Genomic DNA, 17,500 nt, shown 5'->3' on the forward strand with positions numbered 1-17,500 from the left:
TAACAAAGGACAATTCAATCCAAAAATGAGGACTTGTTATTAGGACTGATCTTTTCAAACATTTCAAACATGCAAATACTGTTAAGACATGCAGTGTGAGTCTGAATCACTTCCTTCTCTGAGCCTTTAACCACAAAGGGCCTTCAGAGGAGGAAGGCAAAGGGCTTCCTGAAAGTCGTTTTTTACTTGACCATAATTGAGCCTATCTATAAGGCCCACTTAAAAATACACTTTCATTCTGCCTCCAATCAAAGTGCTCCAATATAATTCTAATTAGCAAACACAGAAGGGGCCTTCTTTTGAAAGGCCAGTTAATTCAGCTTCCAACTAATTCCACAGTGTTTCAAGGAGCTCTTCATATGGCTCTTAATCACAAAATGTCATAGGCTACGCTTCCAAATCCAATAATCACAACAGCCAATTGAAAGGGTGATTATTATTTTTATTCCGGCACACAAGTGGTTGCAGGATTTGTCTTAATTTAAAAAAAAAAACACTTAAAGATAAAAGCCAACGGATTAATTAAGAAACAAAGTTTTAAATGAAGTGGGATATAGAGTTAAAAATGCAACCTTAGCAAGCCTTTCACGCGACACATCAGCTTTTGCATTTGAATGATTCATTTGTATTCAGTGTGACATTACTGATTGTGCACTAAATTAAAAAAATTGTCAGAATGAATTGTATGCTCTAAGGGTTCTGGTTAAATTAATTTAAGATGGATCTTCTGTGGTCCATTTGCCATGGCCATCCTTCAGTAGGAGGAAAATGAAGAGGGGGTTAGATTGGGTAGGAACATAGAAATTAACCCAGACATTTAAAACGGAGTTCTTTCATCCTTTAGTTCTCATTTGATATAGTTCATAATGGTCCATCTGTCAGTGTGTTCAACACACGTGAGTAGAACCCAGCTAAAAGATTAAAGGCTGATAAACCTTCACTGGTCTGAAACGGTTGTGACCTGTCAACTGTCTTCATTTGTTCATTTTCTCTCAAAACAGAAGAAAGAGGGCAGGAGCTCAGACCAGCCATCACAATGAGCCCAAGCCACTGAGTTGAGAGAGAGAGAGAGAGAAGAGAGAGAGAAAGAGAGAGAGAGAAGAGAGAAGAGAGAGCGATAGAAAGAGAAAGAACTGAGGGGAAAGCATGGCAGTGTACCCTGGGTGTGGTGGGGGCAGAGGAGGTGAGATGTGATGTGGGGCTGATATCTGAGCTTGTCTCTGGGATCTCACTTTGAGTCCCTTTGATACAGTCAAATCAAAGAGCAGGACTCAGGCTTCAAGGCTGCCAACTTCTGGGGACTAAGCACAGTCTCTAGGAGTAGGAATGTATGTTTGTGTGTGTGCCGGTACATCCACATGGAACATAGGCCAGGTTAAAACCGGCACATCCACACGGAACATAGGCCAGATTAAAGCCGGCACATCCACACGGAACATAGGCCAGATTAAAACCGACACATCCACACTGAACATAGGCCAGATTAAAACCGGCTCATCCACACTGAACATAGGCCAGATTAAAACCGGCACATCCACACTGAACATAGACCAGATTATAACCTTGCCAAAACTCATTATGAGGATCGTTCAGTGTGGGCTCACTTGAAACAGAGACAACCAACACCATTATATTTCAGTTAGGTTCATGTGTTATAAAAGCAAAGTTTCGGAGTTGAGACGTTATAGCTGTAAAACAATGCGTCAATCTTGATTGCCATACTGAGCTTGAATACAGCTTGTGTATTGATTTCTGTCTGATATGATTTAGGTTCATGAATGTAGTTTCACACAATCTTTTCCTTGGTTTACCAGAGAGACAGGTTGTCTGATGGCTGGGTGTCTGTGTTGTTCTAAGAGATAATAAAAGACCCATAATTAGTCAACGTAATAACGGATATTCTTTAAGTCAGTAGCTTTCGGGGACTTCCTTGTCTCTCACCTCATACTGTTGATTTCACTCATGATATTTTGTATATGGGCCATTCTACCGAATTGGTGCAAAGTCAGGTCGGAAATATTTGGATTTTTTTTATGTTTTATTCCCAAAACTTTGTCCGTATGTATATTGTACCATATCTAAAGTACACTTATCTAGTAAAAGAACAGTCAATTTTTATATTGTATTTTCAGAATGTGTTGGAATGTTTTTCCTCTTCCAAAAATTGTCACTACCGAAACATCACATTTACTATAGTAAAAAAGTATTATTATTGACCTGTTCAGATTGTGTTTCCTTCCCTTCTCTGAAGAGTATTTTTACAAATATTTCTTGAAGGTTTTCACAATGAAATCCATAAAAATGAATTTTTTACCAAATTTTCAAGTTCAATTTATACAATTCATCAAAATCTAAGTGCAATATTTCTTTGTAAAATGCTAAATACTGATCATATTGATTCCAGAGTTGTTCATTGATGAAATTGAACATACATTAATCCAATCAGTATCATAACATTTTAGTTGATTACTCAATATACTTAATTTTTTACAAAACATCCTGTGTTTCGGTAGTGCTGCACTGTTTCGGTAGTGACATCCAGTGTTTCGGTAGTGACTGCACTGTTGGATGGATGTTCATTTCTCTCCCAAAATCTTCCAAAAGGTGCTCTGGGCCGCCCTTTAGTCCACACAACACATTTATTTAAAAATTATGGGATTGAACTACTTACCAATTCATTTTGTCACTACTGAAATCATCAGGTCACTACCATATGTTTCGGTAGTGACTGTTTCGGTAGTGACAATTCTAGCTAACTTTAAGCATAAATAAAGAATTCTAACAAGCACACGGCATGCAAACACATCTTTGAAGAGGTGAACACACATACAAACATAAGATTTTCCATGAAACCCCAAAAGGTTTACTTAATTGAAGAAAACATGCGTTTCGGTAGTGACAATTCTTAAGGTTACACGTCGATTTTCAGACTTTGGAACACATTTATATAAAAACTATGGGATTTAGCTACTTACCATTCAACCATGAGGGTCAGAGATGCAGTGTCACTGCATGGTCAAAAATGCAGAGTCGTGGCTAAAACACAGGCTCAGCCAATGGACTAAAACTCTTGTGTTTCGGTAGTGACATGAAAACTAGGGACATGATTTTTTATGTATAGAAAATTGATTTAAAAATTAAACCCACAATAAATCTAAATATTCCAAGTTCTGTTTCAACCCAATCATAAAGATCTTTGAAATTAAATCATTGAAAAAAATCTAAAAAAATTGAAAAGTGTTATTTAAAGGCATTGAAATTTAGATGTCAGGGTTGGGGACAGCTACTTCCCAATAGAAAGTACCCTATAAATGATGATTTTGTATATATTTAGCTTATCACTATCTCATGTAATGCATTGGGTTTATATAGACCATAACATTTTCTAATTAAATATCTATGCCTAAATACCTAATTGTTTTGTAAATAGTTTTTATTGTTGAGGGACTGCATATTACACGAATTCGGTAGAATGGCCCATATCATATAAAAAACCTCTAAAAACCATTGCCACATTGAGTAGTTGTGGAGCTATGAATATGCAGATGCTACACCTGGCTTCTGAATCAGCTCTTATTTCGACATAGCCTTATGCTAATGAGATGTAAATCCCCACTCTGCAAGTTGAGGGGATTGGTTCCGTAGTTCTGTGACATTCAAACCCAGGCGGTCTGATTACGTATCTTGTTATTGGTACACTGCAGTTCCAAGGTGGAAATACTTGATTTCCCTAATGAAATGGTATGCCTATCTATAAAAAACATATGGACATGTAGACAAGGTTAAAAACTTGATTTTCATTGGGGGGGGGGGGGGGGGGGGGGGTGTCTTTCATGGCCGTTTGTGTAGGCTTATAGATGTGGGTGTCTGTGCTGTTGTTCCTTGTCTCTCACCTCATACTGAGTAATGACTCCGTACTTCTGAGTGGGCTCCCTCCACTTCAGGATGATCTTCTCCTCATACGCACTGGCCTGGATGGAGTCCAGAGGCACTGCACCAGGGACTGATGGGAAATGAAGTCCACACGAGACAATTAATAATAGTGGTTACTGTCTCTGAGAATCACATTACAGAATAACTAAGGAGAGATAGGTAGTGCCCCAGGAGATTCAATAATATTTAATTCATGTCACAGCCACACTGAGAGAACTCAGTTCTTAACATTCACTCATTAAATTGGATGTGTATGATGGTGTCGTATGTGTATGTGCAATCAATCTATAACTTGTTGTAGTACTTCCACTCTTATAGCAATTAAAGGGGTGCAGTATGCATTTAGAGACAATGTGTATGAATGTTAGAGAGACCCTGACACATGGAAAACAAGACAGTCTCAGCATAGGAAGAGGATAAATAAAAGAGAGAGAGAGAGAGAGAGAGAGAGAGAGCGAGAGAGAGAGAGACAGCGAGAGAGAGAGAGGGAACACAGCCAGGCCATAGAGGTGGGTAGGTACAGACAAACCTGGCAGCCAAAGGGAAACTGCCCCCCCCTGCAACCAAGGAACAGTAGAGACACAGTTGCACTTTTTGACACAGTGCACAAAATATGAGGACAATAGGAGAAACTATTTGCAAAAGACTGGTGAGGTCCTTCCTGAGTTCCTGCTAGTGAGCAGAGAGGAGAGGCTTTAAAGCCTCATTGGAGAAAATGAGGAATGCCCCGTCCTCAGTCCACTATACGTGACGTCCTCCCATAAACTGAGGGACAGCCCATACATTCACATAATTTACATATATATAAATATACAATATGTTCATGTTCATCTTTACATAGCTTCATGTCCTTGATGATTGTTATTTTTATTTTATTGTTTCTACCCTTTCCCTTATGATGTATCTTGTGAACACAGTGTATACACCCAACCAAAAATGCTTTGGAAAAACTGTGTAACATTATGGTCATGCCATAAAAGCTTATTTTGAATTTGAATTTGAGAGGGAGGGGGAGGGGGGGTTAAAGGAAGATTTGAAAAGGGAGGGGGAAAGAGAGAGAACACACTCAGGTAAGACCCCAGGAGGATGGATACATGCTTCAATCTACACCGCAGCCACAGTGACAAGACATGCTCCTAATTAGCTCTTTTCTCGGTTCAATAAAAGTGTGTATGTGCCACTGTGGCTTCTCTCCTGGGGTCCTGAACATACACACACACAAACACACACACACACACACACACACACACACACACACACACGCACACACGCGCGTATAACAGTGATAACGGGGCTTCTTTCCAGAGAGTGTGTGTGCAGAGAGGTCCATAATGAAAAAGCTGAGCTCAGTCAGTAAAAGCCTAGAGAACCTTCACTCATTATTGCGGGAGACCTTTGACCCTGATGTGTGTGTGTGTGTGTGTGTCTATGTGTACGTCTCTGTGTTAGACAATGCGTGTGTGTCTGTGTGTGTGTGTGTCTCTGTGTCATGTTTGTCTGCATGTGTATGTGTATGTCTCTCTATGTGTCTGAGCAGTGACTGATTTCATCTTCTACAACTGCTTCCACAGGGACACCGAAGAAACTTCATTGTCAAAGATGAAACGGATAAACGTCTGTTCTTAACACAGATATATCTCTAAACCCCACCTTCAAAAAGGTGAACTATCCTAAAAGGCTTGTCTTTTTGATGTCAGAAGTTAGTCAGCCTGACAGCTGAGGTGCTTTAATGTAACTAGGGGATGCTTCATCTTTTTCTCTATCTGTCTCTTTCTTCACCCACTCCATATTTACAGGTTGGTTTGATAAGTGTGAGGCCAAGGATGGTGCAGGGTAACTATCAGTCATCTTCCATTCCACCACCCTATCCATCCCTCCACCCATTCTGCCTCCCTGGCTTTCTTAGCTCACCACCATACATCCACCCACACACCAACCCATTCATCCATTCACCCATGCCTTCCACCAATTCATTCATCCATTCACCCATGCCTTCCACCAACCCAATGTGTATGAAACCAACTCATTCATTCATTCACCCATGCCTTCCACCAACCCATTCATCCACCAACCAACTCACCAACCCATTCATCCATTCACCCATGCCTTCCACCAACCTATTCATCCACCAACCCACTCACCAACCCATTCATCCATTCACCCATGCCTTCAACCAACCCATTCATCCATTTACCCATGCCTTCCACCAACCCATCCATCCCTTCCTCCCTCTCTGTCCTCACCGTCCTCGTCTGTCTGGAGGTGGATCTCTGCAGACTCCTTGCTCCCCTCTGGGTTCCTGAGCAGCAGTCGGAGGCTGAGGTTGGTGAAGGGTGTGAGGTTGTGGATGGTGTGCTGCGGTGTGCTGCTCAGTGTGTCCAGGCACAGCTCCTCCCGGTTCTGCTGCTCCTGCTCGCCGGCGCCTCCTCTCACACGTTCCCGGTACTGCACCGTCAGGTTGTAGCTATGACAGCGAGTGACGTTGTAGCCAAACGGCTCCCAGCGCACGGTGACCTGCCTGGCCTGCACATCCACCACCTCCACATGGCGCGGGCCCTGCATGGGCTCTGCAGGAGGACAGAGAGGCACAAGACAGGACAAATCTTCAAGACAGCACACAACGATTACATTCATCGAGACAGATATTTTAATACAAATTTAAAAAATAATTAAAGAGGTAAAGTGTGATACTAGATTTTTAACAGGATCATTTCAAAAACATGTAATTTGGTATTTATATTTGTATATAGTGTTTAAAAAAGTATTATACAGTGTTTAGAACAACACAACAAACCCATGATACTATTATATCAATTGCATACTATTATGTAAGGAATACCAATGTCAAAAGCAACACTGTAGGAACCATAATGAGGATTAGAAAATATAAAATATTTAACTCTCTTTTCTACTGGAATTTCAAATGTCCCCTTTATTTTGTGTGTTTCACAAGGCCCTTGACTACTTCATCTACCAGAAGCATCTGAGATGGTGACATCACAACTCTGTTGACAGTAACCTACATCTCACACAAAGCATAGACTCTCAGTCTCAGTGATGGTTTCTCCCAGTCTGTAAACGGTAGAGTCAGTCCTGTGTGTCTGCAGGTGCACTAAATAACTCAGTCTGATCACTAACCAGAACGGACTCTGCCTGCTGGGAAGCACACGGGCCCATAACTCCACATAAAGGCAGACTCTAGCTCTTTGTCTGATTAACTGCCTTTTAACTGCATTTAAAAAGCTGCATTGTGATTCAGAGCCAAAGGTTAATGCATCCTCTGATTCACTCTCTATTCATGAGACCGTACAGCAAGAGAACAACTAGTTGTACAGGGAACAAATGTCCTTTGGAGCTGCATGGAGGCCCAGTCAGTACATAGCAGGTAACATCCACACACACGTGCTCCCTCTGCTCCTGTTCAAGACCTTGTCTCACCTTTCAACAGCAAAAGCCTAACCCCCACCCTGAAACATAAACACACACACACCATGTCTCCTTTAATAGAATTTCACTGTTTCTCTTTCCTATCCATTTACATCTGATCCTCCTCTCACCCAACCCTCCTTTCCCTCTCTTTCTACCTCTCTATCTCTTTCTCTTGGTCTCTCTGTCCCTACTGGGGCAGGAGTAATCAGATCAATTTCCATTCTAGGTTGAATTCAAAGTCCATTTTCTGTGGAACTTTCCCTCCTATTACAGTCGGGCAGAGCTCAATTTCCCACAGCTGCTCTCCCTTACAGCTCCTACACACACACACACACACACACACAGACACACACACACAGACACAGACACACACACACACACACACACACACACACACACAGACACACACACACACACACACACACACACACACAGACAAACACACACACACACACCTATGTTAGGTCATAGCCAGTAGCAATGTTTTACACACACCTAAACAGACAGCCAGCTGTCAGCTTGTTAGTCCTGAGTGTTCATTCAACAAACAAGCAGATGGCACGTGGCCCTTAACCTGTAAGGAATGCATATAGGTACACCTGCTGCAGCAGCACCTGAGCATGTAAATACACCCCCACCAGACTTCTGTGTTTGTGTGTGTGTGTGTGTATGCTTTTAAGACCTCTCAGAGCACTCTCAGATGGTGCGGTCAATATGAAACAAATATGACAGTTTAAGACTTGTACGCCTCACACCACTTTTTTCCTCTCGACAATTTAGAAAACTATCTGATCGATTTTCTCTTTCTTTTTTCATACTCTCTCCCTTCTCCCTCTCCATCTCTCTCTCTCCCTCTCTCTCTCCCTCTATCCAGCCCTTCTTTTCTCTCTCACATATTGATTTTCATGTTTCACTCTCCTAGATTTCTCTCCTCACCATTTCTCTGTCTTCTTCTCTCTTTCTCTCCCCATCCGTCCCTCCCTTTCCCACACCCCCACACTTTCTTGTACCCCCCCCCCCCCCCCCCATCCGTCCCTCCCTTTCCCACACCCTCACACTTTCTTGTACCCCCCCCCCCCCCCCCTTTCCCCTTGACAAGTACATTTTTTATCACTGCTTCTTTTGGGGAGCAGACACTGGATATTGAATCAATGGGGTACAGGGTTTCCACCACTCTTTCATTTTAAAACATTTCCATGTCAAACATTACAAGACATTTAATGAACTTTAAAAGACCCTACACATACTTTACTCTACAGGTTGGGACTAATTAGTCAAGGAAAATTAAAAAACAACCTCTTCCATTCCTTTTCTAAATGGCCAGTTAGGATGTCAATTTAAGTGGAAATGATCACACTGCAGCACGGCACAACAAAACATTATCAATGGAACTTGGAAGAGCACAATAACATAATACATTTCATTACACATACACACAACATAGTCAAATGGCATGACATCAAATCTTTCAATAAATTTACCTGGAAAATGACTTCCAGGATTCCAATGACTGTGGGAACCCTGAAGGTAGTGAAAGAATGTCTGCACTACAAAATTCATTGGATAGTTTTTACTTTTTTATATTTTTTTTTTTGTAAAGCAGCAGAGGCATCAAAACAAACAAGGCTGCATGCCTAATTCAAACAATGCTTTAAAAGCTATTGATTTCCTCAGCTGGCCTGCTACTACCAGTGAGAAGAGCTGAAAGGCCTAATCCAGCACTGTGTGTGTGTGTGTGTGTGTGTGTGTGTGTGTGTGTGTGTGTGTGTGTGTGTGTGTGTGTGTGTGTGTGTGTGTATGTGTGTGTGTGTGTGTGTGTGTGTGTGTGTGTGTGTGTGTGTGTGTGTGTGTGTGTGTGTGTGTGTGTGTGTGTGTGTGTGTGTGTGTGTGTGTGATTGTGATTATTTGTGTGTGTGATAGTCAAAAGGAAATGGGGGAAAATTGATAGAGGCAAACACAATATGTGTGTGTGTGTGTGTGTGTGTGTGTGTGTGTGTGTGTGTGTGTGGGTGTGTGTGTGTGTGTGTGTGTGTCTGTGTGTGTGTGTGTGTGGGTGTGGGTGTGTGAGTGTGTAAAAGTCAAAAGGAATGGGGGGATTGATGTATATGTGTGTGTTTGTGTGTATGTGTATGGGGCATGTGTGTGAGAATGTGATAGTCAAAGGAAATGAGGGGGATGATAGTGGCAAACATAGTTCAAGAATGAGTGCAGAAAGACCCCAGTTATTGTGTGTGTTTACAGGAGAGCCATCCAGAAAATGGGAGTTTGGAATCCCACTATTTGCGGAACTATCAGCAGCCAGCAGTCCACTCAGCAGAGCTCCACTGAAAAGCAGAGGGAGAGGAGGCCTGGCAAACCACGCAAATCAAATAACAGCCATGACCATGCCAGAACCCACACAAAGTCAATTTTATACACTCACACACACAACCACACACACACACACACACACACACTCACACACACACACACACACACACACACACACACACACACACACACACACACACACATGCAGGCAATTCTACACACACACACACATACACGCACGGACACACACACACACACACACACTTTGTCAGGTCATAGCCAGTAGCAAGGTTTTACACACAGGTACAGTACACAGACGGTCTCCTGTCAGCTTGTTAGCTTTGATCATCATTCCACAAACAAGCACCAAACACCTCATAACCTGTGAGAACACCTGAGCTTCTAAACCTGCTCTTGACCCCAATGCTAAGTGTGGAGGTCCTGACATGAGCATCTAAACCTGCTCTTGACCCCAGCTGCTTTAAGGTCCTCACATTTTTACTTGCTGCTGGGTTCTCCATAATACACCATGGCTGCCAGAGCCATCATGGCCTCCACAGATGCTGATTGTTTCCACCTCATTATATTTCCATAAAGAGGAGAAATAACACATGGAGCGCAACTGGAACCAGAGACATGAAGCAACCAAAGCATCAAGGATGACAGGGGTAGAGGTGACATGGGATGGATGGAAGGGAAGAGGAAAAGAGATGAAGGGATTTTTATGAGTATGAGCATCGATGTGTGTGTGTGTGTGTGTGTGTGAGAGAGTGTGAGTGTATGTTTCTCTATGTGGACTTGTGTGTGTCTATGTATGAGTGTATGCATGAGAATTAATGTGTGTGTGTGTGTGTGTGTGTGTGTGTGTGTGTGTGTGTGTGTGTGTTTGTGAGTGTGTGTGAGACGACACACCTTGACAGCCAAGTCTAAACAATTAACTTCCCTTCCTGCCTCTTCAAAGATACATTGGGTCAAAAAGCCACGCTTTGAAGAAAGGAGTGGAGAAGAAAAAATTGGAAAGAAGCGAGAGATGGAGAGAGCTAGAGGGGGGATCCTGACCTCCACTCCTCATTCTCTCTTCATCTGTCCGTTCTTTCACTCGTCTTTTCATGTGTGTGTCTCTGAGGAGCTCAGAGGGCCGTCCCCTGGGAAAAGCCTCCCACACAACACAAAGGAGAGAGCAGCACACACTCACTCTTTCACCACCACTGATGACGAGAGTGTGTGTGTGTGCGTCTGTGCCTGTGTGTGTTTGTGTGAGAGAGAGAGACAGACATGATTTGAAATTGATTGACCTGTGTTTAAAAATCACCTGGAACCAGAAAAACCAGGGCACAAACGCACACATGCTTAAGCATGCGCACACACACACACACACTTTTTCAAAGAACATATTGGTATGCAGTGTAGTGTGTAAATCATCACCTGTATCTTCTCTCATGGTACTAATTGAATCATTTGACTTTGACATTTAGATGGGACTATTAGTGGCTTTTCATCATTACTGTTTGACATTTAAATAATGTTTACTAAATGACCTGCCTGTTATGGCCTCCTGTTCCCTCTAAGGCCCATCACACCTTTATCAGCGTTGGACAAAGGAAATTGTGTACTGTGAAAAAAAAAAAATTCTAACTTGGTAAGAGTGCTCTTGACAACTTATAAAATGCTCTGTTACCTAAGAGAAGAGCAAACATTAGTGAACCCATCAGAAACCCATTGGTGATTAATTGATTGAAATAATACATTGTGGGTACGAGGATGTGTTTGTATATCACTTCCTGCATGAGGCCCAATGTCAATTTAGAACTTTGTTTGTATGGTAATCTAAGATTCATGTGTGTCAGACAGAGCGGAGGAAACATTTATTGGTTCTCCAAATCACAAAACAGAGAAAAGTCCTTAGTCCCGAATGAATGAGAGCAAAATGGGCATGTCTGCAACAGTCTACACAGGGTGTGTGTGAGAGTGTTTGCATACATGCACTTGTGAGTGCATGCTTGTATGTGTGTGTGTCCTCTGTTTGTGTGTGTGTGTTCACATGTCTTTTCATGTGTGTGTCTCCGAGGATGTCAGAGGGCAATCCCCTGAGAAAAGCCCCCTGCACAACACACAGGAGAGAGCAGCACACACTCACTCTTTCATCACCACTGATGATGAGGGTGTGTGTGTGTGTGTGTGCCTCTCTCTATGTGATTGCACGCTTGTGTGTGTGTGTGTGTGTGTGTGTGTGTGTGTGTGTGTGTGTGTGTGTGTGTGTGTGGTGTGTGTGTGTGTGTGTGTGTGTGTGTGTGTGTGTGTGCGTGTGAGGCAGTGATATAGGGCTCTGTGTGTAACCCAGCTGCAGTGCCCAATGAATGATTCTCTTATCAGATTCACTGCAGGCCAACACAGTTCTGCTCTAAGAGGGTCTTTATCAAACACATCTCTCTCTCTCTCTTTCTCTCTCTCTCTCTACCTCCCTCTATCTCTCTCACTCTCTCTCCCTCTCTCTCTCGCTACCTCACTCTATCTCTCTCACTCTCTCTCCCTCTCTCTCTCTCTCCCTCTATCCCTCGCTACCTCTCTCTCTATATATACCTCTCTCTCCCTCTCCCTTTCTCTCCCTCTCCCTTTCTCTCTCTCTCTCTTTCTCTCTCTTTCTATCTCTACCTCCCTCTTTCTTTCTCTCTCAAAAAAGGAGATATCTGTATTCATGGTCAGAGACATCCTTAACTGTTTAGGCAGTTTAATCTTCTCGCCATGTTGCTTTACATCTTTATCTCCACCTCCATCTCTCACACCCTTGCTGGGATTGGTTGAACACAGACACAGACACAGACACAGACACAGACACAGACACAGACACAGACACAGACACAGACACAGACACAGACACAGACACAGACACAGACACAGACACAGACTCATTAAGTGGGTGTCAGGTCATTATTGCTGTCTCTGGTGTCTTTATCTGAAGAGAGCAGCAGAGCAGAGCAGGTGGATTCACTGCCCCAGAAATCACTGAAGAGAGATGAGTACACACACACAGACACAAACACCTACACACACACACACACAGAGACACACACACAGACACACACACACAGACACACACACACACACACACACACACACACACACACACACACACATATACACAAACACACATAAATCATCATTCTAAGCTCAATTGTAGAACCTAGGCTATCCCGATCACTGCTTTTCTTCTGAAAATGAGTTGAAGAAAATAAAAGGGTAAGGGAAAAAAGCATAAAGGAAAGAGAGAAGGAGGGAGAGACTGAAGGAGAGAGAGAGGGAGGGAGAAACTGAAGGAGAGAGCAAAGGAGAACCTGACTGTTGACTTGTTTGTCTTTTAGTATTACCTCCCTGCTGTGTTTGCAGAAAGGGATCGTGGGTAATGACAAAGCTTTCACACTTATGGAGTCATTTTCATATCCACAGTGATGGCAGATGATGACCAATAATCAAAAAGCCATTACCTTCTCAGGAGAAGAAGAGAGAGAGAGAGAGAGAGAGAGAGAGAGAGAAAAAGAGAGAGAAGTTAAGGCAGCCAGAAAAAGGGATAGAGGGAAAGAGAGGGAGCGAAAACGAGGCAAAAGAGAAGAGATGAAAAAGAAGAGAATAGCGAAATGGGGCACAGATGGAGAGGAAGAGAGGAAAGATGGAGAGAGATAAACAAAGTGATTGAGTGAGAAAGAGAAAAGAGAGATAACAGATACAACACATACATACGTACACACATATGTACACTTACACACACACACACACACACACACACACACACACACACACACACACACACACACACACCCGCACACACACACACCCACACACACACACACACACACACACACACACACACACACACACACACACACACACACACACACACATATATACATACATACACACTCACTCATATACACTGTTACAATAAAAAGGGGAAGGCAACACAGGGCTATGGACTACATCCCCTTGACAACATGACATCACTGATCGCTGTGTTCTGACCGTCTGTGTTCTGCCCCTTGTTCTGATATAGTTGGAGGCTGGTCTAGCCTGAACCCTTAGACCCAAATCAAAACACACAATTGTTTTCTTAGCTCTAGTGATATCAAATGATATGCTAAGCAGTGTGTGTGAAGCTACAAAAGCAAGTTATGCATGATCCCTTTTTAATGGAACATCCTTAAGTTTAAGGGACATTTAAGGGAAAACTTCAGGTGAAACGTCACCTCAGGTGTCTTATACACCCGGGCCTCGAGAGCAGGCAGAAGGGCCTGAGACAGAAGAGACCAGGCAGGGAAAACCATACTCTCATTCTGAGGCCAGAGACACACTCCTGTCCCATAATTGGGGTCACACACCTAGACACTGGGCTCAGACTCAGAGCCTACAGAGACTTTAGAGGCCTCATAACACACACACTCACACACACACACACACGCACACACACTCACACTCACAGTCACACTCACAGTCACACGCACACTCACACTCACACTCACACTCACACTCACACTCGCATTCATACTCGCACACGCACATCCCACACACACACACACATACACACACACACACACACACACATATATACAGTATATATATATATATATATATATATATACAGTGGTGGCCAAAATTATTAGAACACTAGACATATTTAAGAGTTTTCAGTTGTTTTTGTTGGATTGGCCATTAAAATACCCTAAAAACTAATGAAATATCTACAAAGTCATCATTAGGCTCTATAAACCATAGAATAGAGCCAGCATAATGAGATTTAGGTCATTTTCCGTACAAAAACAAGCTAGGCCTATTTCACTGTCAATTTCACACAATCATGTTCCTGCACAGAAGAAGCCAAATTACTTGTGTAATCATTGTCAGGTGTTATTGTGGTTAAATGGATGGTGATGCAAGAGTCTTAGGACACAGCTCGGCGATTTTTTTGAATGTACAAGGCCTATCCTGCTCATTAAGTGATTGGTAACATCAGGGTTTTGTCACTGAGGCCACACCACCAAATGGTATAGATCCAAAGACTCTAGAAGCAGTCTTGAAGCACATGATGCTCTTTGAACATGGCTAAGGTGAAGAAGGAGCTAACAAATGAGCAACGGGTTCGAATAAAGGCTTTTTTTTTATGCTGGCTGGAGTTACTGCCGCATAGCCAAGGACTTGAGATGCAGTCCAAGCACTGTAAAGTACACTTTAGACCACCATGGCACCAGAACCGAAAGGGGAGAGGTTTCAAAAAGAAACTCTCAGACACACAAGGAAGCATCTCAAAATTCTCAGTCTTCAGGACCAAAGAAAGACTTTACAAGAACTGTGTGACGAGATTAACATCACAATGACTAATGGTGCAACAGTGTCTTCAAGAACTGTGCTTCGGAAACTGGGAGAAGAAGGACTTTTTGGCAGAATAGCAGCAAAGAAACATTACTGAAAGAGAACAATTGAGTGTAACGCCTGAAATTTGCAAAAGAACACAAGAAATGGACAAAGAAAGATTGGTTTAAGTGTTGTGTACTGATGAGTCCAGGTTTTAATAGTTTGGCAACAAGCAAAGCGTGTATGTTCCACGAAGTGAGGGGGAGAGATATAAAAATGAGTGTCTCTTGCCAACAGTTAAACAAGGAGGGGGTAGTATTATAGTGTGGGGTGCAATTTAAGCCTCAGGAACAGGTGACTTTGGCTAAATTGATGGCATCATGGATACAAAAGTATACCACAACATTCTGGTGAGGCACGGAGTTCCTTCTTGGAGACATCTTATTGAGCCTGGATTTATTTTCCAAGAGGACAATGACCCTAAACATTATTTTAACTATTGCCGGATCTACTGGCGACAAGGAATCTGCTGGAACATTGATAATGATGGAGCGGCCCTATCAAAGTCTGGACTTCAAACCCATCAAGCAAATTCGGGACAAGTTGGAAAATAAACTCGACGGATCTATTGTAAATTCCAAGGAAAGCCTTTGGCTTGAGTTGCAGAAGGCATGGGATAACATTTGTGTTGAAGTTCTCAAGAAATATATTGACTCTATGCCAGAGAGATGTGTTGGTGTAATTGCTGCAAAAGGTGGACGTACCACTTATTAAAGTTAAAAGTGGTTAAAAACAGTAGGACTCACTTCATCTGATATTTTTTTGTGCTCAGAACAGCCATCTGCATGTTTCATGAACATTATGAAATTAAATCATGTTTTGGAGGCAAAAAAAAGCTAATTATTCTCAGATCTGTCAGGTGTTCTAATAATTTTGGCCACCACTGTATATATATATATATATATATATATATATATATACAGTATATACACATATATAAATGTACACAGCACATACACACACAAAAACATATTTATATATTTACATAAACACACTCACACAAACATGCACACACATGCACGCACACACCATACTGTTAATGGGAGAAAGAAAGGCAGATAGTGATTGGCCAAAACAGCGGAGGGGCTATCACTCCACAATTTAATTTGGATCTGAAAACATCAGGAAGAAAGGACAAGAACAGAATTTCTTTTGACCAGAGGGGATGTTGGATTGTCATTAGTTTTATTTTTGACATGAACAAAGTTTCATAGTGACTCAACCACTCCGACAGAAATCAACCCTAATGAGGTTTCTGCAAAGTACAGACACAACTCAGAAGGAGAGATTCATGATGTAATTTCCAAATGAGAAATTGTAAAGGATATTCAGGGCCGCATCAGCAAGGGAATAGCAAGACTGAGGATGATTGACTGGTGGAGAAACCAGCATTGATTCTCATCACAGCTACAGCTACTCAACAACTCAATAACTGAAATAGAAATAGGGGAAAGTGTGTGTGTAAGTTTGTGTGTGTGTGTGTGTGTGTGTGTGTGTGTGTGTGTGTGTGTGTGTGTGTGTGTGTGTGTGTGTGTGTGTGTGTGTGTGTGTGTGTGTGTGTGTGTGTGTGTGTGTGTGTGTGTCGCACTGATGCAGTGGTGAAGGACCCAGCAGTCTCACTGGAGCAACGCTGCACGGAGATGAAACATCTCACCTGCTTCAAGCAGACTCTTCTGGAGACTTAGAGAGTTCATCACCTGCACTACTGATCCAGATTAAAACTCCTGGTGGAAGCTGGCAAAGCCGCCCTGTGCCAACCACTCTATGGCATACACCATCTACAGTAATGTCACCATCAGTGAGGAGATCCTTAGCTTCTGGGTAAAAGTAAAATAACATTCTCTGATTACTCAATGTATTGGCCTATTCAGAACATTTGATTCATGAGGAAACGTTGGAATCAGATAGAGTGTGTAAAATTAAACTATGTATTTGTTTGTTTGCTGCATCCTTTACATTCCTTTACAGCTATGACTTACTATGCTCCCCTGACAGCCATTCAGTTTACACAAAGCCATCAGCAAGGGAAACCAAGACTCAAAGAGGTGTTTGGGTTTGTGTTTGTGTTTTTGTTTGTTGGGTTTCTTTGCTTTTATATTCATTTATAAAGCTGCATCCTTTCCATTTGTTCAACACACACACACTCGTGCTAACAGGACAGTCCATCTGTTACCAGCACCAATGAACACATGTCCTTTTTCAACAAGACGGTAAAAATAATTTAAGTAACAGACATATCATTTAGCATCAGTGCAAAAACAGGAGCTACAGCATAACCAGAAAAGCATGCTTTAGCTCCTAATGGCTAGTTCATAGCCTGTAGTCTATGGGATGGGTTGTAACTGGCTGAGGGGGAGAATCTGGTGGATGAGGATGTGTGACAAGGTGGCAAGGTTAAAGACAGGAGAACTGGTCAAAGAGGAGAGTG

The 17,500-nt window shown here is 42.3% G+C and overlaps 1 protein-coding gene across 1 annotated transcript in view; it reads right to left on the minus strand.

Annotated features, from left to right (window-relative positions):
- The window catches only part of LOC308364549 (receptor-type tyrosine-protein phosphatase mu-like), a gene marked incomplete at both ends in the record, with an annotated part of 185,601 nt that overhangs the window by 102,823 nt on the left and 65,278 nt on the right, over window positions 1–17,500 (minus strand). Inside the window, 2 exons of the mRNA XM_080837711.1 lie at window positions 3,894–4,003; window positions 6,177–6,500. Coding sequence (XP_080693837.1) covers window positions 3,894–4,003; window positions 6,177–6,500 — 434 coding nt within the window. The remainder of the gene's footprint in view (window positions 1–3,893; window positions 4,004–6,176; window positions 6,501–17,500) is intronic.

This window comes from Sprattus sprattus (genome assembly GCF_963457725.1).
Source record: "Sprattus sprattus genome assembly, chromosome: 4".
NCBI classification, from domain to species: Eukaryota; Metazoa; Chordata; class Actinopteri; order Clupeiformes; family Clupeidae; genus Sprattus; species Sprattus sprattus.